The following is a 27,061-nucleotide window of genomic DNA, read 5'->3' on the forward strand; positions in this document are numbered from 1 at the left end:
GACGCTCTCATCCAATAGAAAAGTTCGGTCTGAACGGGACGCTCCGGTGGGTGGGTTGTGTCTGGGGCCGATGCGGTTCGGGTCCAGGTGTGCCATGAAAACAGCAAACTGATTTTCTTTTTTTTCTTCCTTCTTCATCCCGTCTCAAAGGTAAGATTGACTCGCCTCGTCGTGCCTCAGCTTGTGTTAATATATGTGGAATGTCTTGGGGCGTTATGGTGCTGAAGTGGACCGGCTCTGGAGTACCGCAATGCAGAGCAACGAATTACCGGTGCCACTCCGGCGTCATTAGGGTGAGGTGATGTAAGGAGCTGCGCAGCTACTTTTAGAGGCTTTATTTGGGCGGCCTTCTTAGAGTCATCACTATTTGAAAAATCACTTATTCTGCAGTCAGAGTTATGGTCTTCACAGCATAAACACATGAAAACAAGGAAGTAAAGGCAGGGAGGATACACAAGGTTAAAGTGGCAGATGCTGCAAGGGCGAAGGCAGCCGCTGGATGCCTCATGGCATCAACCGATTAAGTGGCAACTCTCTCAGTACCTAAATACACAAATGCATTTTTTCGGAATCATTATATTACGGTGCATATAATTTTTCTTTTGTATTTCCTGTAAAAATCTCAAAAGATTCCCGAAATGTTGTTGTACTAATGTACAGAAGCTATTTTTGTAAACAAAATATGTAAAACAAGTATGGCAGTTACAGTGATGACAGATAGCTAATCATTTCTTTATGTATTGTTCTTTTCTGGATTGTCAAGAAAAGAAAGAAGAGTAAAAGAGGGGATAATTTCTCCTTGAAAACTGATTTAAAGGAGATTTCGTTTTTTTGGTAAAATCAATAAAACTAACTTTAAAAACACAAAAGGTTTGTCACCTATAGAAACAAATACAGGTTGTGGTCTTTTCCTTTATTAGTTTTGTTATTTTTGATGTAAAGAACAGATCAAATCTACACACCCAAAAAAAAAAAGCTTCCACCTGCAGACATGCCTCTGGTGACATCATGTAAGGCAACTGATCAAAGTTCTTTTGAGTCATAGTTGTCTTTTTCATCTTTATTCACATATTTTCATTCAAAATTATTTAAATTGTGTTTCCATGTAATCTGTACAGCTGAAGCAAAACATTTCAGTCGAATTGGACAACACAGGGTGGGTTTTAAGAGAAATTGGGAACAGTTGAAAGTGTTTGATGAAGAGAACCAGAGCAGACTTCATTATTGAAAATATCCAACAGTGTTTGAGCACAGTTTCTATTAAAAAAATCAGATGGTCTGGTTGATGCAACTGTAATCCTTCAAAGTCTACTGTATGTCGAAATCTGTCAAAAACGGTTGTGCACCATAATGTTTGCTAATAATGGCAGCTGATCAGCTCAATTGTTGCCTCTTTTGATGTCATCAAACCAAAAGCACACACGGCAGAATTAACAGTTTTATTTTACACAAAGCTATTAAAAAACTTACTACTTGCTAAAATCTGCAGTAAAATTCTGTCATTACCCAGGTGGGTTTTCTATTGTCAGTGTACATTTGTTAATGTAAAGTAAATCTATACATGCCATACCACTGGTTTAATATATTCAGCATGTTGCAAAATGCAAATTGTATATATTTTTTAATTTTTTTATCTAAATCAAAGATATGATTTAAATCTAGGAATAAGGAAGACTTATTATTCCTTGTTTTAAGTTCAGAGATTACTCTGACAGTGATTCCTGAAGCCACAAAGCCACAGCAGACATCACTGTTCAGCCATTCGCGGAAGCACTAGGCTCGGCTTAATACGTGTGACCTAAATTTCATGGCAGGGAATCCAAAGAGGATCTGTGATAGGATTACCGTCAGAGGGAAATGCATGAAAACACTCTCAAATGAATTGATCAGAAATTGCAATTTAATAGATTGTTGCAGCTATAAGCTATACACATATATTTTCACGTTTTTGCATCAGTTAGATTTGTCCTGTGATGAATTATTATTATCGTGGAGATTTGCTATAGCAGGTTTTGCTTTTCCATGCTTTCAGACAGAGGACATATTGACTTGCAGTGGCAAACACATGCAGCTAAGTACTGCGTGCTGTAGCAATGTTAGTGTTGAGTCATCAAGACTGCCCGAGGACCCAGTGCTGCAGTCTCTCCTTTGTATTGGATTGCACTGCCCCTAAATTGTGGCTCTTGGCAAAGAGTAAAAAAGGTGGTTGTTTTGCATTTTTAGCATTCTGTCATTATTTTTTTGTTTTTGTCCTCTGCCTTTAACACCAAAAATAGCTTTGGAAGTACTTGGCGGCTGCTAACTAAAAAGTTATCTACAGGTCCTTCTCAAAATATTAGCATATTGTGATAAGGTTCATTATTTTCCATAATGTCATGATGAAAATTTAACATTCATATATTTTAGATTCATTGCACACTAACTGAAATATTTCAGGTCTTTTATTGTCTTAATACAGATGATTTTGGCATACAGCTCATGAAAACCCAAAATTCCTATCTCACAAAATTAGCATATCATTAACAGGGTCTCTAAACGAGCTATGAACCTAATCATCTGAATCAACGAGTTAACTCTAAACACCTGCAAAAGATTCCTGAGGCCTTTAAAACTCCCAGTCTGGTTCATCACTCAAAACCCCAATCATGGGTAAGACTGCCAACCTGACTGCTGTCCAGAAGGCCACTATTGACACCCTCAAGCAAGAAGGTAAGACACAGAAAGAAATTTCTGAACGAATAGGATGTTCCCAGAGTGCTGTATCAAGGCACCTCAGTGGGAAGTCTGTGGGAAAGAAAAAGTATGGCAGAAAACACTGCACAACGAGAAGAAGTGACCGGACCCTGAAGAAGATTGTGGAGAAGGGCCGATTCCAGACCTTGGGGGACCTGCGGAAGCAGTGGACTGAGTCTGGAGTAGAAACATCCAGAGCCACCGTGCACACGCGTGTGCAGGAAATGGGCTACAGGTGCCGCATTCCCCAGGTCAAGCCACTTTTGAATCAGAAACAGCGGCAGAAGCGCCTGACCTGGGCTACAGAGAAGCAGCACTGGACTGTTGCTCAGTGGTCCAAAATACTTTTTTCGGATGAAAGCAAATTCTGCATGTCATTCGGAAATCAAGGTGCCAGAGTCTGGAGGAAGACTGGAGAGAAGGAAATGCCAAAATGCCAGAAGTCCAGTGTCAAGTACCCACAGTCAGTGATGGTCTGGGGTGCTGTGTCAGCTGCTGGTGTTGGTCCACTGTGTTTTATCAAGGGCAGGGTCAATGCAGCTAGCTATCAGGAGATTTTGGAGCACTTCATGCTTCCATCTGCTGAAAAGCTTTATGGAGATGAAGATTTCATTTTTCAGCACGACCTGGCAGCTGCTCACAGTGCCAAAACCACTGGTAAATGGTTTACTGACCATGGTATCACTGTGCTCAATTGGCCTGTCAACTCTCCTGACCTGAACCCCATAGAGAATCTGTGGGATATTGTGAAGAGAACATTGAGAGACTCAAGACCCAACACTCTGGATGAGCTAAAGGCCGCTATCGAAGCATCCTGGGCCTCCATAAGACCTCAGCAGTGCCACAGGCTGATTGCCTCCATGCCACGCCACATTGAAGCAGTAATTTCTGCAAAAGGATTCCCGACCAAGTATTGAGTGCATAACTGTACATGATTATTTGAAGGTTGATGTTTCTTGTATTAAAAACACTTTTCTTTTATTGGTCGGATGAAATATGCTAATTTTGTGAGATAGGAATTTTGGGTTTTCATGAGCTGTATGCCAAAATCATCCGTATTAAGACAATAAAAGACCTGAAATATTTCAGTTAGTGTGCAATGAATCTAAAATATATGAATGTTAAATTTTCATAATTACATTATGGAAAATAATGAACTTTATCACAATATGCTAATATTTTGAGAAGGACCTGTAAAACGTTTACTCTCTTGCATTTCATCTCTGTATGAGAAGAGTGATAAGATCCTGAGGCTTTTTTGTGATCTAGACTTTAAACAAACATTTGACTGTGATGTAGAAAATTAAGCTTTAACTTGATGCTTCTCCTTGAATAGGTTTTAGCTTTAATTTCACTCACACTGGATGCTGGTAGAGCCCGTCTTTAGTTTCTGATCTACAATTTTTGTGAAGCTCAGACTTGCTGATACTGATTTTAGCTAATTCTGAATTCTGTTCAACACTTAAAAGTTCATCTAAGTAAGTTAGAATATCAACAAAAATTTTATTAATTTCAGTAATTCAATAGATACATCAAACACAGGCTGATACAATTCAAGACTTTAGTTAATTTTGATGTTAACTGCTGACAGTCTGGAGTTTCCACAGTCAGTGATGATTTGGGGACGCATGTCCTCTACCCTTGTTGGTCCACTGTGCTTTATCAAGTCAAACCAGGACATTGTAAAGCCCTTTATGCTCCCTTCTATTGGCTTGGAGATTTTTGGAGATGCTGATTTCATTTCTCACCTGCCCACACTGCCAAAACTGTCAACACTTGCTTTAAGTGTCTATATAGTATCACTGTGCTTGATTGGTCAGCAAACTTGCCTGACCTAAACCCCATATAGAGGAAGATGATGGATACCACATTCAACAATTCAGAGGAGCTGAAGACTGCTGTAAAGGCAACCTTTGCTTCCTGGACGCCTCAGAAGTTCGCTCGTTCGTTCGTCGTCTTCCGCTTATCCAGGACCGGGTCGCGGGGGCAGCAGACTCAGCAGAGATGCCCAGACGTCCCTCTCTCCAGACACCTCCTCCAGCTCCTCCAGGGGGAGCCCAAGGCGTTCCCAGGCCAGCCGAGAGACATAGTCCCTCCAGCGTGTCCTGGGCCGTCCCCTGGGCCTCCTCCCGGTGGGACGTGCCTGGAACACCTCCCGAGGAAGGCGTCCAGGAGGCATCCGGTATAGATGCCCGAGCCACCTCAACTGGCTCCTCTCAATGTGGAGGAGCAGCGCCTCTACTCCGAACTCCTCCCGGATGGCCGAGCTCCTCACCCTTTCTCTAAGGGAGTGCCCGGCCACCCTACGGAGGAAGCTCATTTCAGCCGCTTGTATCCGTGATCTCGTTCTTTCGGTCATGACCCAAAGTTCATGGCCATAGGTGAGGGTAGGAACGTAGACCGACCAGTAAATTGAGAGCTTTGCTTTTCGGCTCAGCTCTCTCTTCACCACAATGGACCGGCAGAGCGCCCCCATTACTGTGGCAGCTGCACCGATCCGTCTGTCGATCTCCCGCTCCATTCTTCCCTCACTCGTGAACAAGACCCCGAGATACTTAAACTCCTCCACTTGAGGCAGGAACTCCCCTCCAACCTGAAGAGGACAAGCCACCATTTTCCGGTCGAGTACCATGGCCTCGGACTTGGAGGAGCTGATCCTCATCCCAGCCGCTTCACACTCGGCTGCGAACCGCCACAGCGCATGCTGTAGGTCTTGGCTAGAGGGGGCCAGCAGGACCACGTCATCCGCAAAAAGAAGAGATGAAATCCACTGGTCCCCAAACCAGACCCCCTCCGGCCCTTGGCTGCGTCTAGAAATCCTGTCCATAAAAGTTATGAACAGGACCGGCGACAAAGGGCAGCCCTGCCGGAGTCCAACATGCACTGGGAACAGGTCCGACTTAGTGCCGGCAATGCGGACCAAACTCCTGCTCCGCTCGTACAGGGACCGGATGGCCCCTAATAAAGGGCCCCCGATTCCATACTCCTGGAGCACCCCCCACAGGGCATCACGAGGGACACAGTCGAATGCCTTCTCCAGGTCCACAAAACACATGTGAACCGGTTGGGCAAACTCCCATGAACCCTCGAGCACCCTGTAGAGGGTATAGAGCTGGTCCAGTGTTCCACGGCTGGGACGAAAACCACACTGTTCCTCCTGAAGCCGAGGTTCGACTATCGGTCGGACTCTCCTCTCCAATACCCTGGCGTAGGCCTTACCAGGGAGGCTGAGGAGTGTGATCCCCCTGTAGTTGGAACACCCCTCCGGTCCCCCTTCTTATGAAGGGGGACCACCGCCCCAGTCTGCCAGTCCAGAGGCACTGTCCCCGACCGCCACGCAATGTTGAAGAGGCGTGTCAACCATGACAGCCCTACAACATCCAGACACTTGAGGTACTCAGGGCGGATCTCATCCACCCCCGAAGCCTTGCCACCGCGGAGCTTTTTAACCACCTCGGTGACTTCAGCCTGGGTGATGAAAGAGTCCAACCCCGAGTCCCCAGCCTCTGTTTCCACCACGGAATGCGTGATGGCAGGATTGAGGAGATCCTTGAAGTACTCCTTCCACCGCCCGATAATGTCCTCAGTCGAGGTCAGCAGTCTCCCGCCCCCACTATAAACAGTGTTGGCAAAGCACTACTTCCCCCTCCTGAGGCGCCGGACGGTTTGCCAGAATCGCTTCGAGGCCAACTGGTAGTCCTTCTCCATGGCCTCACCGAACTCTTCCCAGGCCCGGGTTTTTGCCTCTGCCACAGCCCGGGCCGCAGCACGCTTGGCCTCACAGTACCCGTCAGCCGCCTCAGGAGTCCCACAAGCCAACCACAGCCGATAGGACTCCTTCTTCAGCTTAACTGCATCCCTTACTGCCGGTGTCCACCACCGGGTTCTGGGATTGCCGCCACGACAGGCACCGCAGACCTTACGGCCGCAGCTATGGGCAGCAGCATCGACAATAGATGCAGAGAACATGGTCCACTCGGACTCTATGTCTCCAACATCCCCCGGGATCTGGTCGAAGCTCTCCCTGAGGTGGGAGTTGAATACATCCCTGGCCGAGGGCTCTGCCAGGCGTTCCCAGCAGACCCTCACTATGCGCTTGGGCCTGCCGAGTCTGTCCGGCTTTCTCCTCCTCCAGCGGATCCAACTCACCACCAGGTGATGATCAGTGGACAGCTCAGCCCCTCTCTTCACCCGAGTATCCAAAACATGCGGCCGAAGGTCTGATGATACGACAACAAAGTCGATCATCGACCTCCTGCCTAGGGTGTCCTGGTGCCAAGTGCACTGATGGACACCCTTATGTTTGAACATGGTGTTCGTTATGGACAATCCGTGACTAGCACAGAAGTCCAATAACAAAACACCACTCGGATTCAGATCGGGGAGGCCATTCCTCCCGATCACGCCTCTCCAGGTGTCACTGTCGTTCCCCACGTGGGCGTTGAAGTCCCCCAGCAGAATAATGGAGTCCCCGGGAGGGGCACTATCCAGCACCCCCGACAGGGACGCCAAGAAGGCAGGGTACTCTGCACTACCACTCGGCCCGTAGGCTGAAATGATAGTCAGAGACCTCTCCCCAACCCGAAGGCGCAGGGATACCACCCTCTCATCCACTGGGGTAAACCCCAACACGAGACGGCTGAGCTGGGGGGCAACAAGCAAACCCACACCAGCCTGCCGCCTCTCCCCGTGGGCCACTCCAGAGTAGAAGAGAGTCCAACCCCTCTCAAGGAGATGGATTCCAGAGCCCACGCTGTGCGTGGAGGCGAGCCCGACTATTTCTAGTCGATATCTCTCAACCTCCCGCACAAGCTCAGGCTCCTTCCCCCCCAGCGAGGTGACATTCCACGTCCCTAGAGCCAGCCTAAGCATCCGGGGATGGGGCCGTTGAGGTCTCCACCTTCGTCCGCCACCCAATCCTCTTTGCACCGGTCCCTCACGGTTCCCCCTGCAGGTGGTGGGCCCACTGGGGGATGGCCTCGCGTCTCTCGTTCGGGCTTGGCCCGGCCGGGTCCCGCGAGGAGCAACCCGGCCACCAGGCGCTCTCCGACGAGTCCCGACCCCAGGCCTGGCTCCAGGGTGGGACCCCGGCTCCGCCGTACCGGGCGACGTCACGTGCCTCGATATTGTGTTTTTCATGAGGGGTTCTTGAACCATTCTTTGTCTGACCCATCACCTAGAACCTGTTTGCCATGGGAGACCCTACCAGGGGCATTTAGGCCCCAGACAACATAGCCTCTAGGATAATTTGAGCACTCAAACCCCTCCACCACGTTAAGGTGACGGTTCATCAGCAAATCGCCTCTATGCCACACCTCATTAATCCACAGAAGATTCACAAATGTTGGAAACTTGAAACTGGCCAGCCTACTAACAATACTTTAGGAGTGTGTCAATGACTCATCCAGGAGGTGACAAAAGAACCCAGAACAAAAATTAAAGCACTACATGCCTTACTTGCCTCAGTTATGTTCAACATTCATGTTTGAACAGTAAGTGCAAGCATAAGGGTGTGCCGGAGACCCTGCAGCCTCACTCTTCCAGTGATAATTAACAGGTTTAAACAATCTTCGGTACATGTTGTTCCTAGATATATTAGCATATCTGATTTGTACACCATCATCTGGCACACAAAACATAGACAAACCAAGCTTTCTTGAGCTATTATGAATTTTAATCAGAAGCCTAGTTCATAAATTGTAATTCAGAAACTATTTTGGATGTAGATGCAAAGGTTTCCCTTGTGCTTTCTTTGTATTTTGCTGTGCAACTTTCCCAGATGATGGTTGTGTTTGCATACAGAAGGATGAGTCTTCTATCAATACAGCATTTTCTGTTGACCTCTTAGTCATCAGTGCATTCTGCTATATATAGCAGTGTCCCTCTGTATCCGTTTCGATCTTAAACCTCTGCCTGATTGTTCCATACTGAGTGAGTGCACGACAAGACACATCTAGTGAGCTACTGGAAGGATTTGGTGTTTGAGTGCAGGCAAGCACGTCTCAGTATTTGTGTTTTCCTGTGTGAGGATTTAGCTCTGACAATTGCTGGTGAGTCACTGACACCCTGAATCATTTAAATGTATTACCTCACAATTCCTTCACTTACAGACCACAGTATATCAGGCTGTAGGACATTACATTTAAAAATGTGCTCAGCAGCACAGGAGCACCTCAGGGGACTATGATGTCACCTCTTCTTTTTACACTGTAAACCTCAGATTTCTGCTACAGTTCAAATCTGAATTATGCCACATTCAGACGTCTGTCTGTTTGTCTGTCTGTCGCAGCTAGGTCAGCTTAGAGTATTTCTGTTGTTGAAAATCTCACAGATCACCCTGCTTATTCATGTCTAGGTTTATATGAATGTGTTGATTAAACAATCAACCTCAATGGATATTAGCTGATTCAAATTTTTCAGAAAGAAAAATAATTAACAAGATTTAAAACATTTTCTCTAGCCATCCTCCATTAAAATGGTCTTAAAATAGTTACACTAGGAACTGAGGCAATGTCATGTGTGTAAGATTAGTTGCTACAAAATAGCATCTAATCTCTTTTTTTATATTGTAAGACTTTACAAAAAGTATTTTGGTTAAAATTTTAAATAACATTTAGTTTTTTATATTAGCAATTAGCACAGTTAATGCAGTTAGCATCACTAAAACAGCAATCTATGTGTGTATCTCCTAAAGAAACATAAATTAAAGATTTACAAAAGGCCGCCAACATTTCAAATTCCAACACGTTTCATAATAAACAGAGGTGTAAAGCTTGATATGATAAAATGTGCTTAGCCTTACTGTTACAGTATCTGCTTAAAGTCTTGATCTCTCTCTCTTCCTTGCAACCTAAATGAACCACAGACATCTTGAACACATGATTGAAAATGTAGTTTCTCTATAGATTTGTACACTTCTGTGTTTCCTCTGATTTTAATATTAAACCCGTCACTGCTATAATAAATAGCTTTGAGTCCTCAAGTAGCATCCTCCACATCAAAAAGTGTTGTTGTCAGAATAACCTGGTTGCTCTTAAATTTGATGCATTTACTGACTAGAAAAATATCACATTTAAGCTACCAAACAACTATTGACCAATCAGGGGTATCGACCTGAATATTACCTGGAAACAGTTAGCTGATTTACATGTATCTCTGCAGACAAAATCATATTAATCTAAATTATATACTCAGCTGAATAAAAATATATTGGTCTCTTTGTTTTGGTTTCTCTTTCCAGGTCATGCCCTTTCCATCTGCCTACTTCCTTGCACCCGTCTTACCATCCATCTGATTCACGAAGTTGCACAGACTCTGCCTACTGCCCATCATGGCTTCCACAGCTTTATTACTGCTAGGCCTCCTCTCCTCTGTGCCCTTCACATGTAAGACTAAACCACTGAGTCTATAATAATGATAAAATTACACAAAAATGATTGCAGTCAAGTGTAAACTCAATGCATTTTGAGGTGGCATGACAATGTTTCCTCTTTATTAGTGGCGGTCTTGTTTGGTGAGCCCAGAATATATGGAGGTGAGTTAAAAATATCAAGGTTTATTTTGTGAGGTTTTAAAACATAAACTGACATTTGTTCTGAAATTGTCTCAGAGGACGCTACCGGGTATGGTCCCATTTTTGAAGAGGAACCTATGGATGTCGTCTACACCGATGACTCGCCTGATAAGAGGATCTCCATGAACTGCAGGGCACGTGCAAATCCTCCAGCCACATACAGGTAAGCAAAATATTTTTGTGTGTGTGCATCTTCACAGTATCTCTGGTTCACACACCACAAACAATGTTTGTTCCCAAATAGGTGGCGCCGGGATAACTGGGAAATCAAGCTAATGGAGCAACCTGATGAGCACTACAGCCTAGTTGGAGGAAACCTGGTTATCACTAACCCAATCCATAAGAAACATGCTGGGACCTACACGTGTGTGGCAAGGAATATCTACGGCACTGTTCTCAGCAAGGAGGCCAGGGTTAAGTTTGGATGTGAGCATGTCACACATTGAGCATACAAGTTTGTCTTTGAAAAAAAAATAAATGTTAGGTCAGTTTTGAACCCTGTTTAAATTATTTCATAACAGTATAAGTAAATTAAAATCATCGTTTGTCAAAGCGAGTGGGAAATCTCCCCCTTATTGGTACGAATTTCTGCATGGTTGGTAAGCAATGACTTGAGGCAAAAGGTGCCCAAAAAAGTCTGCAAAGAAGCCACAAAAATAGTAAAAGTATGAATCTGCAAAAAGTCAAAATGTCTAGCAACTACAAACATCAGATATCTTCTTTACAAGAGAGATATTAGTTTACATACTTTTTCTTTTGCCTTGCATGCCTGCACAATGTCTTAGCTGCAATACCATCTCAAGAGTTTTGATAACCAAATATTTTTGAGGAAATGGTTCTAATTTGCTGTTTTGTTAGATTGTAAAATAATTTATTCCATTATTGTAACCTGGAAGGCAGCCATTTTGTTGTGCACAGACAGACATTACTTATTTAGATTCCGACAACTTTATTAGACCCAATGGGCAATTCATTGGTCACATTGTAGTCTATACATTCATTAAACTAGAAGCAGAGGTGATGTGTGTGTAAGAGAGCAGTCAGATAGAACTTTTAGAGAGTTGACAACAGTCCTCAGCGTCTTGTATTAGCATGATAAACGAACTAGCATAACTAATATATAGCTAGGCAAGTTTATTTGTATAGCACATTTCAACAATAAGACATTTCAAGGTGCTTTACATGATGAAAAAATAAGAGAACAAAAAAAAGTACATTGCAGTGGCATAATGAGGGAAAGTATAGAAAAGTTGGACTACAGGCTGAAATAAATTATGTTTCAGTTAATAGATAAAACAGTTAAAGGCAACTCTAAACAAATTTAAAAGAACTCAGAGTGATGTTTCTCTACTTTCTTAGTTTTAGTGAGGATGAGGTCAGCCGTGTTCTGGATCTGCGGCAGCTGTCTGAGACTTTTTAGTCAGACTTGTGAAGACACTGTTTCAGTAATCAATTCAACTAAAGATAAATGCATGGATGAATTTTTTTGAAATCCCGCTGGGACATTAGTCCTTTAATCCTGGAAATATTCTTCAGGCAATAGATGGCCAACTTAGTAATTGTCTTTATGTTCCTCTGTAGGTTCAGGTCCATTAGAGTCCATCACTACACTCAGATTGAGGCCTGATCTGTGGTTTCTATCTGTAGTGACTAAAGTTGTGTGCTGACTCTTAATTGCTCCTCTATTGGCCCAAAAATAATTACTTCAGTTTTGTTATTAATTCAACTGAAAAAAATTATGGCGCATCCATGCATTGATTTGTTCTATGCATCTACCAAACGCTTGAATGAGGTCATAGTCACCTGGGGCCTTATGTACAAAAGACTGCACAGCCTTCATTCTAAATGTTTGCTATATGGAGAAATTCTAAAACTTGCGGTACACAAAAAATTGAGATATACAAAACTGTGCGCACACATGCCACCGCACATGTAACCTTCATACGTCCCAATTTGCGGTGGATTAGACGTAGCTGCATGTGGCACTTGGATCCCCCAGTCCCCATCCCTAAATACATATACAAAGTAGTATAAACAGCTGGAAGTCACCCATCATGTGTCCAAATAACCATGGCAACAGTACTGTTACAGTCAAAGAACCGGTTCCTGTCAGCGAAAAAACGCTAAGAAAGACTGTGTCTGCACATCATGAGGGACATTTGTAGTGAACTGCAGCAAACCAACAACTTCTTGAATGACATCAGTGACTCAAACCTGACCCCATTTAGTTCTGCAATGTCTGTATCAAATCCACACAGCACTCTAGCTGCTGCATTAAGCTCAAATACAGCTCAATGCTGATCATTATAATGAATGAATATTCCTCCCATATTTCTATTAGGAAGACTGTCACCACACACACTATGTGAAGTACTTTAAATCTTTAAAACCATTAAGGAAAAAAAAATAGAAAATTACCTAGAAGCCAGCCATCGCGCACAGAGTCTGCTTAAGGTTCGTTCCCAACACTTGTTATTATATTATGGAATCATGAGATCAGGAGGCCAACGTGCCATTGCATTAGTGAGACACATTAGCGCGTCATAAGTAGGTTGCACATATATTGAATGAAAAGCCTTCTATTCATAAATTTATATTCACTTACAGATGGTGCCATTATAGAAGTATGAGTGCAGTCCATAGCTCTGATTACATTCAGAACGCGGCTCATCACTGCAAATGAGAGCCACTGTTTAGTGGAAATGTTTATAGATCAGCAACATACAGATGGGGCCGACCCATATGGCTGGCATGGCCCGGCTAAGGGATGACTGTTAAATATCCGACCTGTCAGTCAGCTCTCTTTGTAAAGCTCCGGTTGAAAGACTGCAGCATAGTGAGAACTGGAACTGGCACTGGAGATGCACGGTTCCTCCTGGTTTCCCTCTGTAACACTGAGGCCAGCGCCATACAGAACTCCAAAATAATTGCCCTGGCCGATAAGCCATGGATCATCATGTGCCAGCAGATCAGTACAATCTCTGAATAAAACGCTCCCTCTGACATCGACCATCTTCCAGCTGTGCCAAAGCTGCCATCATTCCACAGTTATGCCCAACGTATGCAGCTATTTATGAACATGTGTGGTTGTCTACAATTTGTCCACCGTAGAAATCACTGACTTGTTTGGAATTAATCTGCTGATCCAACACCGTTTTTCTTCAAGGTGCCCCTTAGATGATTCACATGCATTTAATGCTCCTCAGTGCACAGACTGACGTGCACTCAAGTAAGAAGGACAGAAGCATATACAATTAGTTTTTGTCTCTGTTGAGTTACAAGACATTGACCTTAACTCTGAGATTTTCAAAAGACTACCTACACTGCTCAAAAAAATATAGGAAACACTCAAATAACACATCCTAGATCTGATTGAATGAAATATTCTCATTGAATACTTTGTTCTGTACAAAGTTGAATGTGCTGACAACAAAATCACACAAAAATAATCAATGGAAATCAAATGTATTAACCAATGGAGGCCTGGATTTGGAGTCACACACAAAATTAAAGTGGAAAAACACACTACAGGCTGATCCAACTTTGATGTAATGTCCTTAAAATAAGTCAAAATGAGGCTCAGGATTGTGTGTGGCCTCCATGTGTCTGTATGACCTCCCTACAATGCCTGGGCATGCTCCTGATGAGACAGGGGATGGTCTCCTGAGGGATCTCCTCCCAGACCTGGACTAAAGCATCCGCCAACTCCTGGACAGTCTGTGGTGCAACATGACGTTGGTGGATTGAGCGAGACATGATGTCAGGTTTGGGGAACGGGCGGGCCAGTCCATAGCTTCAACGTCTTCATCTTGCAGGAACTGCTGACACACTCCAGCCACATGAAGTCTAGCATTGTCCTGCGTTAGGAGGAACCCAGGGCCAACCGCACCAGCATATGGTCTCACAAGGGGTCTGAGGATCTCATCTTGGTACCTCATGGCAGTCAGGCTACCTCTGGCGAGCACACGGAGGGCCATGCAGCCCTCCAAAGAAATGCCACCCCACACCATTACTGACCCACTGCCAAACCGGTCATGCTGAAGGATGTTGCAGGCAGCAGATCCCTCTCCAACAGTGTCTCCAGACTCTGTCACGTCTGTCACATGTGCTCAGTGTGAACCTGCTTTCATCTGTGAAGAGCACAGGGCGCCAGGGGCAAATTTGCCAATCCTAGTGTTCTCTGGCAAATGCCAAGCGTCCTGCACAGTGTTGGGCTGTGAGCACAACCCCCATTTGTGGACGTCGGGCCCTCATACCATCCTCATGGAGTCGGTTTCTAACCGTTTGTGCAGACACATCAACATTTGTGGCCTGTTGGAGGTCATTTTGCAGGGCTCCGGCAGTGCTCCTCCTGTTCCTCCTTGCACAAAGGCAGAGGTAGTGATTCTGCTGCTGGGTTGTTGCCCTCCTACGGCCTCCTCCACGTCTCCTGGTGTACTGGCCTGTCTCCTGGTAGCGCCTCCAGGCTCTGGACACTACGCTGACAGACACAGCAAACCTTCTTGCCACAGCTCGCATTGATGTGCCTTCCTGGATGAGCTGCACTACCTGAGCCACTTGTGTGGGTTGTAGAGTCCGTCTCATGCTACCACGAGTGTGAAAGCACCACCAACATTCAAAAGTGACCAAAACATCAGCCAGAAAGCATAGGTACTGAGAAGTGGTCTGTGGTCCCCACCTGCAGAACCACTCCTTTATTGTGTGTCTTACTAATCGCCAAAGATTTCCCCCTGATGTCTTTTCCATTTGCACAACAGAATGTGATATTGATTGTCAATCAGTGTTGCTTCCTAAGTGGACAGTTTGATTTCACAGAAGTTTGATTTACGTGGAGTTATTTTGTGTTGTTTAAGTGTTCCCTTTATTTTTTTGAGCAGTGTAAATTTCCTAATGCAGCATGTCCCATGACAGACAGAATTGGGCGCCGTGGTTGCCTGAATGAATGGCTAACGTGCTTTTGTAGAAAAAAACAGTATCATTTCACTATTTTGCTTTCCTTTTTATTGCATCATTAATTTGTTAGCATTTTTATGTAGATATTGAGGAGTTTCCTGATGACGAGAGGGACCCGGTGTATGTTAAAGAAGGTCAGGGAGCAGTTCTGTTGTGTGCCCCCCCAAAAGCCTGGCCACGTATGTATACATTCTTCCTCAGTCCTTAGCATTTTTTTGTTTATTAGCTCTAAAACATGCAATGACATCATTTTAACATACATCTCTCAAACAGCCACAAAATAATTTGCAGAAAAATAAGTAAAAATTATTTCGCTGCTAAAGTTGCACAACTGTGTGAAATCCGCTGATTATTTTTCCATTGAAATTTCACTTCACTGCACATCTGTGTTTTTATCTACAGAGGAAGTAACCTATCGCTGGATCTACAATGAGTTCCCAGTTTTCCTGCCCACAGACCGCCGTCGGTTTGTTTCCCAGAAGACGGGGAACTTGTACATCTCAAAGGTGGAAGCTCAGGATGCAGGAAACTACTCCTGCTTTGTTTCCAGTCCCATTATAGGAAAGAGTGTCTACTCCAAGTTTATTCCTCTCCTTCCTTCACCTCCAGAGGATGGTTAGTCATAATCTGTGACAGTTAAAAAAAATGTTGTGTTCTGTATCATTGATATTTATCTTTTATTGTTGCAGGTAAGGAGAGAAAATATCCAGCAGACATTAGGGTGAAGTTTCCAGACACCACTGCAATGCTGGCCTCCAATATTACATTGGAGTGTTTTGCTCTTGGAAAGTATGTTTTAAAACCTAGTTGGTGTTTGCTTAATTGATAACTTCACATGGTATTAAGTCTGACCTTTTAACATTATAAATATCCCTAGATCCCTAGATAGAGTGTTATGATTTGGGGTTGTTTGGTTTTTGGTTTCTGGATTTTCTTGTGTTTTTCACAGTTAAGGTTTTGACTCGTTCTTTTGTTATTATTCTTCTTAGATTTTGAATCATGCTTCTGTTATTTTCCTGGTCATGCTTTAGTTTTGTCGTCTTGTTCATGTTTTGTCAAGTTTGGTTTTGTTTGTATATTAGAGTCTCTGTTTTTGCCGCAGCCATGTTTTGTCAGAAATAAAATTAACACCATGAATAGTTTTCCTTCCACTTCAGATGTTTACACTGCTTTGTGTTAGTCTATAACACAAAATCCTAATAAAGTACACTGATGTTTGTGTTTGCAATGTAACAAAAGTGATTGCTTTTGCAATGCCCTCTAAGTGTTAGGTTCATCTTGACTAAAATCTGTCCCTTTGTTTATCACCATGCTCACTCAGTCCCATCCCACATATTGTGTGGAGGAAGGTGGACGCAACGGACCTCCCTGCCAATCATGAGATCAGCGAATCAGGCGCCGTGCTTCATCTGTACAATGTTCAGTATGAGGATGTTGGAGCCTATGAATGCGAAGCCATCAACACCAAAGGAAAGGACTGGCATAAAGCCTGGCTTTATGTGGAGTGTAAGTCAAGTAAAACGTTTGCATTTTTTTTTTGCTTTTTGTGAAATAATAATTCCCTTTATATGCATGTAGCTGCACCTGAATGGGCAGAAACTATCAACAACACTCAAGTGGACATTGGATCAGAACACACAATGCGCTGCGTGGCTTCAGGAAAACCCTTCCCTTTCATCCGTTGGTACAAAGATGGATATATGGTAAAGACCTCTTTGTTAGCCGTTTCTTAAAGAATTTGTGTAATCTCAAGTCTCATAGTTTTCCTTAAAACTACACTCTTCTCTCACATGTGTTTTCTCTAGTATGGGAAAGGCGAGCTGAAATTTTCCAGTCTAACTTTTGATGACTCTGGGATGTACCAGTGTATTGCTGAGAATTACTGGGGCATCAAATATGCCAACGCTGAGTTGCGAGTTGTTGGTAAGCTCTCTCGGGGCAGAAGAGGCATTTCTTTTTTGTAAAAGACCTATTTAAAAGAAAAATCCCCCTACTATCTCCCTCCAGCCTGGGCTCCAACATTCGAGCTTAACCCTGTAAAGTATCATCTACTTGGAGCTAAAGACGGACGTGTGGTGATTGAGTGTAAGCCAAGAGCTGCTCCAAAACCTCGATACACCTGGACAAAGGGCAAAGAGGTCCTCTTTAACAGCTCACGGTCAGCATAAGCAATTTTCCTATTAAACACTGGAGTCACAAACAACCTTTTCGGTGTATGTTAATGAATTGTCTTGATTCTGCCCATTTTTAGCGTTTCTGTCATGCCCGATGGTAGCCTGGAGATCCGCAACGCCACCAAAAATGACGAAGGTTTTTACACCTGCTTAGCTGAGAATGACCGAGGGAAGGCTAACAGTTCAGGATATCTCATCATCACAGGTTAGCTGGTATATGCATTCATACACCTTGAACTTTCAATGTTTTGTCACGTTAAAACCAAAAACTTACTGTGTGGGACAACTATTAGCCGTGCACTCTATAAATCCGGTATGTATAAAAGACTGGCAAGAAGAAAGTAATTGTAGAAGGAAAGCGATGGGAATTCATGTTTGCAGTTTACTACAAGCCATACAGGGGACAGAGTAAACATGTGGGAAAGGTTACTCTGGTTAGATGACACCAAAGCTAACATTTTTGGCCTTATACGCAAAATGCTCTGTGCTTCTTACAGACAACTAACATGACACATAACCTTGAACATGCAATCCCCATAGTGAAACCTGGGGGTGGCTGTGTCATGCATTGGGAATTATTTTTTCCTAGTAGGGACAGGGAAGCTCATCAGAGTTGACAGGATATGTTATATTACAAGAAAACCCATGGGAGGCTGTTCATTATTATTATTATTTAGATAAAAATTTGCTAACTGACGTTATTTTGTATTTATTTTTTTTAGCATAATCAACCTACAAAATTAACTGGGTTTTAATCAAAAACATAAACCATGTAAAAGTAGAAATTTAAGGTTAACTTAAACAGAACAAACACGACTCTGAGGTTTAAATTCATAGAAACAGAAAAAAAACCTTTTTGTTCTATTTATTCATTGGAGGACAACATCTCATGTTAAGAACAATTTTTTTTTTATTAACCTTTTGGTGGCAACCCTAGCAATTAATGTAAGTGATGCATTTTTAAATTCATGTCTTTTGAAATTGATCAGTTTGTCTTGAAACTTTGAATTAGTCATTCATGACTCGATTGATCGATGGATAAATAGGGTGTGAAACAAATGTCCATTTCTGGTAGCCACTCTTAGAAATAAAAATGACAAGAGAACATGCTACTTAATTTCAATTCAATTCATTTCAGTTTATTTATATAGCGCCAATTCACAACACGTCGTCTCAAGGAACTTCACAAAAGTCAGGTACATACATTCCAATTAATCCTAATCATTGAACAGTGCAGTCAGATTCAGTTATTTATTCAAATTGGATAAAAAGTTTTTCTGTCTAAGGAAACCCAGCAGATTGCATCGAGTCAGAGATTTGTAGCATTCACTCCACCTGGAAGAGACAGTGGACTGTGGACCATCACTGGCGTTGACTTTGCAGCAATCCCTCATACTGAGCATGCATGTAGCAACAGTGGAGAGGAAAAACTCCCTTTTAACAGGAAGAAACCTCCAGCAGAACCAGGCTCAGTGTGAGCGGCCATCTGCCACGACCGACTGGGGGTTTGAGAGAACAGAGCAGAGACACAAAGAAGCACTGATCCAGGAGTACTTTCTATGGGAAGGAAAAGTAAATGTTAATGGATGTAGCTCCTTTAGTCGTTTCACCTAGAAAGAAAGAACAGATAAACTTTGAGCCAGTTTTCAAGGTTAGAGTCTGAAAGAGAGCACATATAATTAGTTACAGTAAAAGCTCAGTCAATTACTATGTCTAGGAGAGAGAAAGGGTTAAACACTGAAAGACAGGGCCAAGTGGATCATCTGTAGAAGGTGAGCATTAACTTGTTGCCAGCAGAAGCTTGGAAAATACCCCTCTCCAGAAAGGTGTCACAGGTAGACACAGAGTCAGGCCAGGTGTAGCTTCTACATAAGTAAGGCAGAAGTGTGTTGATCTAACAAAAAACAGGACTACAATCAAATTATTCAACAACAAACATTTCAGGTCGGTCTGATGTGAAACAAAGAATAAATACTTGAAAAAGCTCCTTATTTCCCACTGTTAGGTTTGATAAATGATCTATGATGCTGTGAACCTGATTCTCTTCTAAAAAAATACTACAAACCCAAAGATTGTATATAAAAATCTGAACAGCTCTAGCAGTAAATTGAAAATAGGTTTAGTTTTCCTGTGGATTGCCAAAGTTACCATAAAATGTTTTGATGTAACCCTGGAAATCGAGGCATTACAATAGTTTGAAATCCACTTACAGTACTATAATTGCTACATATAGTTTTATATCCATCATATATTAAACTTGGTCTGTTTTTATTCATTCTCAGAGGCAACAAGTATCACGGCAGCACCTGAGGACTCCGAGGTCAGAGTTGGAGACGAAGTGATCCTCCAGTGCGCTGCTTCATATGACCCCATGCTGGACATCACTTTTATCTGGGCCATTGACTTCAGAGTCATTGACTTTAATGCTGAGTGGCAACACTATGAACGAGTAATGGCAAGTCAACATTTTAATCACTTTTAAGCCTTGGAGTTTTTAAAATGTATATGTAAATATTATTAAAAATGCTTCACTGTTTTAAATTTTCTGGGATCCATCATTTTTTTGTATTGGACAGAATGAAGATGGAGTCGGTGACATGAGAATAAAAAATGCACAGATTTGGCATGAAGGTCGCTACACCTGCACTGCTCAAACCGTGGTGGACAAAGACACTGCTTATGCAGACCTGAAAGTCGTAGGTAAGTCCATGCATTATATTAATAACTGAGACCACTGTATGTGTTTTGCATTAGTGTTTTAAAGTAGTTAAACACGAAATCTCCAGGTGTTCCTGGACCCCCTGGCGTGCTCCGGATCGAGGAGATTGGGGATACATGGGTGAGGCTTTTGTGGTCCAAAGCAGCTGAGCACAACAATCCTATTTTGTACTACACTATTCAGACCAGACAATTCTGGGCTCTGAATGAAGACGACTGGAGGAATGCTAGCACATGTGAGTGCTGATTAAGACCAGCAGAGGGCCATCTTGCTCCAAAGACAACAAACAAAAGCCATTTCTTTTTAATGATGCCTATGAATGCAATTCCAATCTAATCTCTACTTAAGTCAGTTTTTAGCAGTTTCTAACTGTATCCCTCAGCTCCAACCATTCTTTATGGGACTATGGAGAAAGCAGATGTCACAGACTTATACCCTTGGATGGTGTACCAGTTTAGAATCATCGCCACCAATGAGTATGGATCTGGGGAAGCCAGTATACCTTCCCTTAAGATCAAAACCTGGGATGCTCGTAAGTACACTGAGAAATGTTTTATTATGATTGTGCCATGTAGCAGATTTTTATGGAAAACTGACGCTAAGCTGCCTTCTGTCCAGCTCCAGTCGTTTCTCCCACAGACGTGGCAGGATATGGAGGTAGAAATGGCGAGATTATCATCACATGGAATGTAAGTTTCTGAATTCACAACCTAAATTCATCCCTTATCTGAACCTTTAATTCACACCGATTTCTTTTAAATTGGGAATCCTCAGCCTGTGCAGCCCTGGTATTTCTATGGAAAGAAATTTGGGTACATTGTTGCTTTTAAGCCTCACGATGCCTACGACTGGTGGTATGAGACCATTTCAGACCCTGAGACAAGAAGATATGTTCACAGAGATTCCTACTTCATTCCAACCGAGGAGGACTTTCAGGTGCGCGAGTTTCAGGTGAAGATTAAGTCATTTAATGTGAAAGGAGACGGACCGTACAGCCTCACCAAGGTCATCTATTATCCAAGGGATGGTAAGATTTTTGCTTAATATCTCCAAGCCCAGCAAATTTCTAATCAAATTTACATGACATGTAATCTGATAATTTCATCAACACAAAAAAGGTTCAGAGTAACATTTTAGTCAGTTTATATATTTTTCTAAAAACAATTATTTTCTTTTTTGTTACCCAGTCCCAACAGAACCTCCCACAGATGTCTACGCCAGGCCAGTGTCCTCCACTGAAGCTGTGGTTTGGTGGCTGCCTGTTGTTGATACTGGAACAGGCCTGCAGCAGTATATTGAGGGATACCAGGTAAGGAAGTTTTTCTGTCATTTTTTAGAATTACAGGCCAAAAATGTTGCTGGACAATGTGTTTAAAAAATAATTACATTTACACAAGTCAACAATGAAATTAGCAATGTCCTATAATGCATCAGAATGCCATCAGAAAAGACTTGTAAAATATAAACCATGATTTGTTAGGAAGTCCAAAATGTCTCTGTATGAGTTAGACAGTTTGATGGTCTTTAGGCATCAGACATGCATTAAAACTGCAGTGTTAGAACTATGCCAAGGTGGCAAGATACCAACAATGGTTTTAGAGAACCAATTGTTCCTGCAATTTATATTTGGGGTCTAAGATTCTTCAAATTTACAAAATAAATTTTAGGCTTTATACTATTGTACATGAAGTTTACTTAAATAAATGGTTTATCAGTCTGATGGTCTGCAAGTTTTAAGTGTACACTGTGCTTAATCACTCTTGTGTTGAGACTATGCCAAGATGGAAAGATTTCAGCAATGGTTTTAGAGAACCAATTGTTTCTGCCCATCACCTCTGGATTTTACAGTCTGGTGATCTTTGAGCTTCAGGTGGGTATTAACATGCTTGTGTTAAGACTATGCCAGGGTAGTCAAAGATCAACAATGGCTTTAGAGAAGTAATTGTTTCTCCCTATCACCAAGTGGGTTCTACAATCAGTGATTTTCAAAATATTAACATTTTAACTACGATAATTACAGCTTTTTGTAGTAAACCTTATGTTTTGGCAGTTTCATTGGCTGCAGGTTTCAGATGTGCAATGAAAGTATTGTATTAATTATATATTATCCCAAAGTATAAATATATCATCAATGGTTTTAAAAAGGCAATATTTGCTGCCCATCACCATCATCTGATTTCCATAGAAATTTACATCATACTGTGTTCTGTAGTAAACCTCAGATTTTGGTATATTACTAGGCTGGACATTATGTGACACATGCCATGTGACTACTGCATGGCATGACATGTGCCATTGCTATGCATTAAGTCACGACTGCTGCAGAAGCAGCATCAGAACTATGCAAAACTGGTTATTTGCCAATGAAGTTCTATGAGTAGAATGACAGTTGAATGTAAGTGATATATTATTGACATGATAGATATTTTGCTAAATATTTTAGAAAAAAGAAATGATGTACACAGGTATGCCATGAAAAGTAGTACAGTGTTTAAAATACTTAAACAAAACATTTTACCTGCTTAAATGAAGTTAAAATGAAAATAATATAATACAATGATTTTAAATATCATATGCAGTAACTTATTAGTAGAGTTTTTGAATAGTTTTTAAATAAATAATTGTTAATGATGACTATAGTATCCTCAGAGTTGGAATTTGTTTACAGAAATTACATTGTTACAAGATGTCATAATGTGTTTTCTTGTGGTGGTGGACCAGAGTGTAGATAGGCACGGAGGAAGCAGAGAGGGATCGGTGGGAAAACTCCTTTAATGAGAGAGTCCACTTACATGCAGGCGTGATGCCGGTATACAAGAATATCCAAAAGGGACATCAACGAGACTTCAGAGGCGTATCAAAAGACATGACAAAAAGACATGACGACACAGCGTGGAACAAAGGACAAGACAGACCTAAACAGGGACGAGGTGTACATGAAACAATAGGGCAGGTGATCAGGAAAACAGGGAACAGGTGGGACGTGGAGACAGGGAGGCAGAGGGAGTAGGTGAAGCAGATGAGGACAAATGAGGACATGGAGGAGCAAGATGAAGAAACAAACTGTAAAACACACCCAGGGAACCAGAGCACGGGGAGAACAACAGATCTAAAAACACAATAAAACCTCACAGTCAACAGAACAGAACCTAGGAAATAAAACACCAGAAACGGGAACTCAAAGACATCAAAAACATCTGATTAGACATAAACAAATACAGAACCAAATAAATACACTGTGACACAAGATTTGTTGTAGTAAATGTCAGGATTCTGACAGCTTGATGGTTTTAAAGTTATCGGTGTACATTAAAATGACAGTGTTAAGAGTTTATCAAGATGAAAAGAATAAATGGTTCTAAAGACGATATTGTTTATTCCACAGTGTATGCGGGTCTAAATTAGAAAATGTGTGAAGTTTTGGTCCTATATGCATCTTTGTTTTAGACTAACTATATGTATAATGTTCAGTAATTTCCAATTTGTTCTTTTTTTTTTATATATGAAGCACAATATTTAAATATTTCACCAATGTCTACCATAGTATCCAATCAAAAACCCAAAACACCTACAAAAAATGTATCCTACTTAACAGGTCAAATATTGGAGAAAATATGATGACCCAGAGCCAGGAGCAAATCGCATATTTGTTCCAGGTACAGTCAATCAGACCCGGCTGGAGAATATGCTGCCAGATTCACACTACCTCATTGAGGTCAGGGCCTTCAACGGAGCTGGTCTTGGACCCCCTGGTGAACACTGCGAGATGTTTACAAAGAGGCCACGTGAGAAGAACTTGAAAACTAACAACAAGATGTGTAATGATACATATGCAAACAAAATAAAAAATAAAATAAACCATTTTTCTGCAGCACCTTCCGAGCCTCCCAGAATGTGGCGCTATGTCAGCTGGACAGGACAGTGGTTGTATGTATGGTGGGACCATATCCAGTACGACTGGCTTGGGAATGTTTCTTTCCCCCTGTACTACAAGGTGGGTATAGTTGGCTTTGTTTAAACTCTACTGTAAGAATGCTTTTAGGTTGCTGAGATAACAGGAATGTTTAAAATCTGCTGGTTTTTTTTTTTGTCAGGTCATGTTTAGAAAGACGGGGTACATCTATGGGAAGGTCTACATTACTGGCTGGCACTTTATGGACTTCCCAATGCCTCAGTTTGGAGACTATGAACTGATGGTTCGTGGTCGCTATGAAGGGGGAGATGGCCCAGTCAGGATGATAAGTATTAAGGGTAAGCATCAGGATAACAAGAGATTGTTTAATATGTCTCTAGTTGTTTTATTATTAACTTTTGTCATGTTGTTTCTTCTTTAGGTAAAGCATCTCTGACCACACCAACAATACATTTCTTATTCTTGTTGCTGCTGGCGCTGTGTATTACAGGTTTGTAAAGGTAATCGTAAAGCAAGTAAATTGTATATAATGAACTGCAGAAAGCAAATACTTGAACCTAATGGAAGATTGAGTCATCATGAGAAGTCTTTACACTGTAGTTCAATAGCTAGTATCCATTTTTACAGTATTTGTGATAGTACACTGAAGACTTTTGATTCCCAAATAAAATGGTTTGTTGCCAGGTGCAGTTATTCTAGACCATGTACTGTACAAAGACAGCAGCATGATATCTAAAAGGAAAAGTGAGAATTTTAGCTGGAGTTTTCATAAACACAAGAACAAAAATGCAGAGATTCTTTTCACTGTAAATGAAGACAGATGATGACTGTTGGAGCCCATAATTGAAACACTGCTTAGATAGAAATACATGTGAAGAAAAGTCACTGCACTAAAAACCTGTTCTTTCAATCCTTTTACCTATTATTTTATTGTATTTTTTTTTTAAATAGTGTGGAAAAGGAGCTTGCATTTAAACATTGTGAACCACCTTTAGATGTTAAGAACAATCACTGAAAACAAAATTTTAAGTGATTGTTATTTGGTGAATTTGTTTTGTCTAGTTTTTTTTTTTTATAAAACAGGAGCACCTTTTATAGAATATTTTTTTTTGTCTTTGTTAAACATTCTCCTGGACATTTTTTACAAGGTGCTGTGTGTTCTGAATTATTCAGTGCAACACAATCCATGCTGGTACTGCTGATTTACTTTAAAAACTGCCGGGCTTCAAAAAAAAAAAAAAAACAAAGGAACAATTTGTCATATATAGCTAACAAAGTCCTGCAGCTGTGGGGCTGTGGTGGCCACCTCCAAAGCATTCACTGATGGCCCAGTCCTCAGGGAACAGTCAGAACTCCATCGCGTCCAAATGATGAAAAATGTACAAAATTTGCCAACTTTTCCAGAGCATCTCTTTGGTCAGTTGTGCAAATAAGGTGAGGCTGGTATTTAGCAACAGCTTACAGCTACTTTCCTTACTGAAGAGTTGGCATAGTTGCAACTAAATTTCATATACTTATCAGCAATAGCTTGTGCTTATAGCTCCTTAGAATTTTAAAGGTTATTGTTATCTTAGGTAAACAAACTCATTCTTAAGTGTGAACTCAAGCCATTTACCCAACCCACTGACCTTAACATTATCATACAGCATCATTTTCCCATCTTCGTTCTTATTTTATTTCCGCTTATGTGAGGTCTGATCAGGTCTCTGTAGGGTTCAAATTGGTCTGTGAAGAATAGCAAATTTTCTTCTCTCTGTGACACAACAAATGGGTTCACAATTTTTGACCCATGGTTTGTTTAAAACTTCCCAGTTTCTGCCCTAACAGCATAAGCCCAGCAGTTTTTTTTTTTTTTTTTGTGCAAATTAAAAAAAATTGAAACCCATGAATCATGGAACAAGATGCATTTTAACAGGCAGGAGGTAAGGTGCTTGGCTGATATACACATCTGTATGTATCATAATGCTACTTTCCTTTATGTAAAGCTGGAAAACTATTAAAATAATTCAACAGTCATCTTATGATCTTCTGAGCTCACATCAAGATGTCAGGTTTGAGCTTCTGCACTTCAGAATTGATTGAAAATGTAAAAACTGAATCTGTTTTTTCAGACAATGTGCCTCAAAGAACAATGAAAAACGGGTGTGTCAGAAAAGCATTTAAATATAAAATCTTCAAGGCTCGCAAATGCTTCAAAATAAATATAACATATTGATTCGTTTAGTTATATTTATTTTTACCTACACAATTTTTTTATGATTTGGATTTGGATTCTTGCTTAAACCAAATTATATATTAAGCACCAGCTGAATTAAATGGTATTTGTCAAATGTTTGCGCACAGAAAAATATACCTTTTGACTATTATACTTTTTCGCAACTAGAGAGACACACCATGTATAGGAGTTCTTAAATATGAATTCATTCAACGTAAACTGAAATCAAAGTTTATAACATGAAGTGTGAAAGTCTGTGAAATCTGTGGTGTGTGGTGTGCATGGGAGAAGGATATATGTAATTGTTGTAATGTGCAAGTAAAATAAACTACAAAAAAAAAAGGCTGAAGTACAGGAGAGCAGCGAAAAGTTAGTTGGCAGTCAGGGCTTAAAAAAGATGTCCTATATCACCCAAACGACCAAAAGGGTGCTGCAGGGGTCTCAACAGATCTCTCCTTAAATTGATATTACCTGGGTAATTAGTCAGGCTTTCTGCTCCTGCAACCAGACTGCTGAACAAAATGCTGCTTGTACTAACCTTAATGTGTAAATTGTTTTTATTTTTAAAAATGGCTGTTTTTAAAATTGTGCCTATAAGCAATTCTGAAAAACTGTAAGCGACCTTTAAAATCATAAGCATTTGTATGGCAAACAAACTAGTTTTAAAAATATAAATTTTGAAAACCTTGGTATACTTTTATCCTCGATGTCTAGTCAATTTAGACATCGAGGAGAAGGACACTTCTTTTTTATTATTATTATTTACTAGAGCACAGTTTAA

General features: G+C 41.5%; 1 protein-coding gene across 1 annotated transcript; it reads left to right on the forward strand.

Annotated features, from left to right (window-relative positions):
• On the forward strand, nt 1-26,081 carry cntn1b (contactin 1b). Its single transcript, XM_047390290.1, has 24 exons — nt 1-150; nt 9,974-10,118; nt 10,232-10,267; nt 10,343-10,469; nt 10,551-10,732; nt 15,343-15,438; nt 15,662-15,874; nt 15,949-16,048; nt 16,581-16,765; nt 16,838-16,962; nt 17,065-17,182; nt 17,267-17,417; nt 17,511-17,638; nt 19,716-19,888; nt 20,010-20,133; nt 20,220-20,387; nt 20,535-20,684; nt 20,771-20,841; nt 20,927-21,179; nt 21,340-21,461; nt 23,748-23,937; nt 24,025-24,146; nt 24,247-24,403; nt 24,487-26,081. Exons 2-24 carry the CDS (start codon nt 10,064-10,066, stop codon nt 24,561-24,563), a joined length of 3,123 nt encoding a protein of 1,040 aa, XP_047246246.1. The 5' UTR covers nt 1-150; nt 9,974-10,063; the 3' UTR covers nt 24,564-26,081.
• Nucleotides 26,082-27,061: the final 980 nt, after the last annotated feature.

This window comes from Girardinichthys multiradiatus, chromosome 17 (genome assembly GCF_021462225.1).
Source record: "Girardinichthys multiradiatus isolate DD_20200921_A chromosome 17, DD_fGirMul_XY1, whole genome shotgun sequence".
NCBI classification, from domain to species: Eukaryota; Metazoa; Chordata; class Actinopteri; order Cyprinodontiformes; family Goodeidae; genus Girardinichthys; species Girardinichthys multiradiatus.

Coding starts and splice junctions, on each gene's coding strand:
- cntn1b (XM_047390290.1), top strand. CDS start 10,064: ATGGCTTCCACAGCTTTATTACTGCTAGGCCTCCTCTCCTCTGTGCCC. Junction 15,875..15,948: donor TCCTTCACCTCCAGAGGATG/GTTAGTCATAAT, acceptor TTATTGTTGCAG/GTAAGGAGAGAAAATATCCA. Junction 24,147..24,246: donor CTTTCCCCCTGTACTACAAG/GTGGGTATAGTT, acceptor TTTTTTTGTCAG/GTCATGTTTAGAAAGACGGG.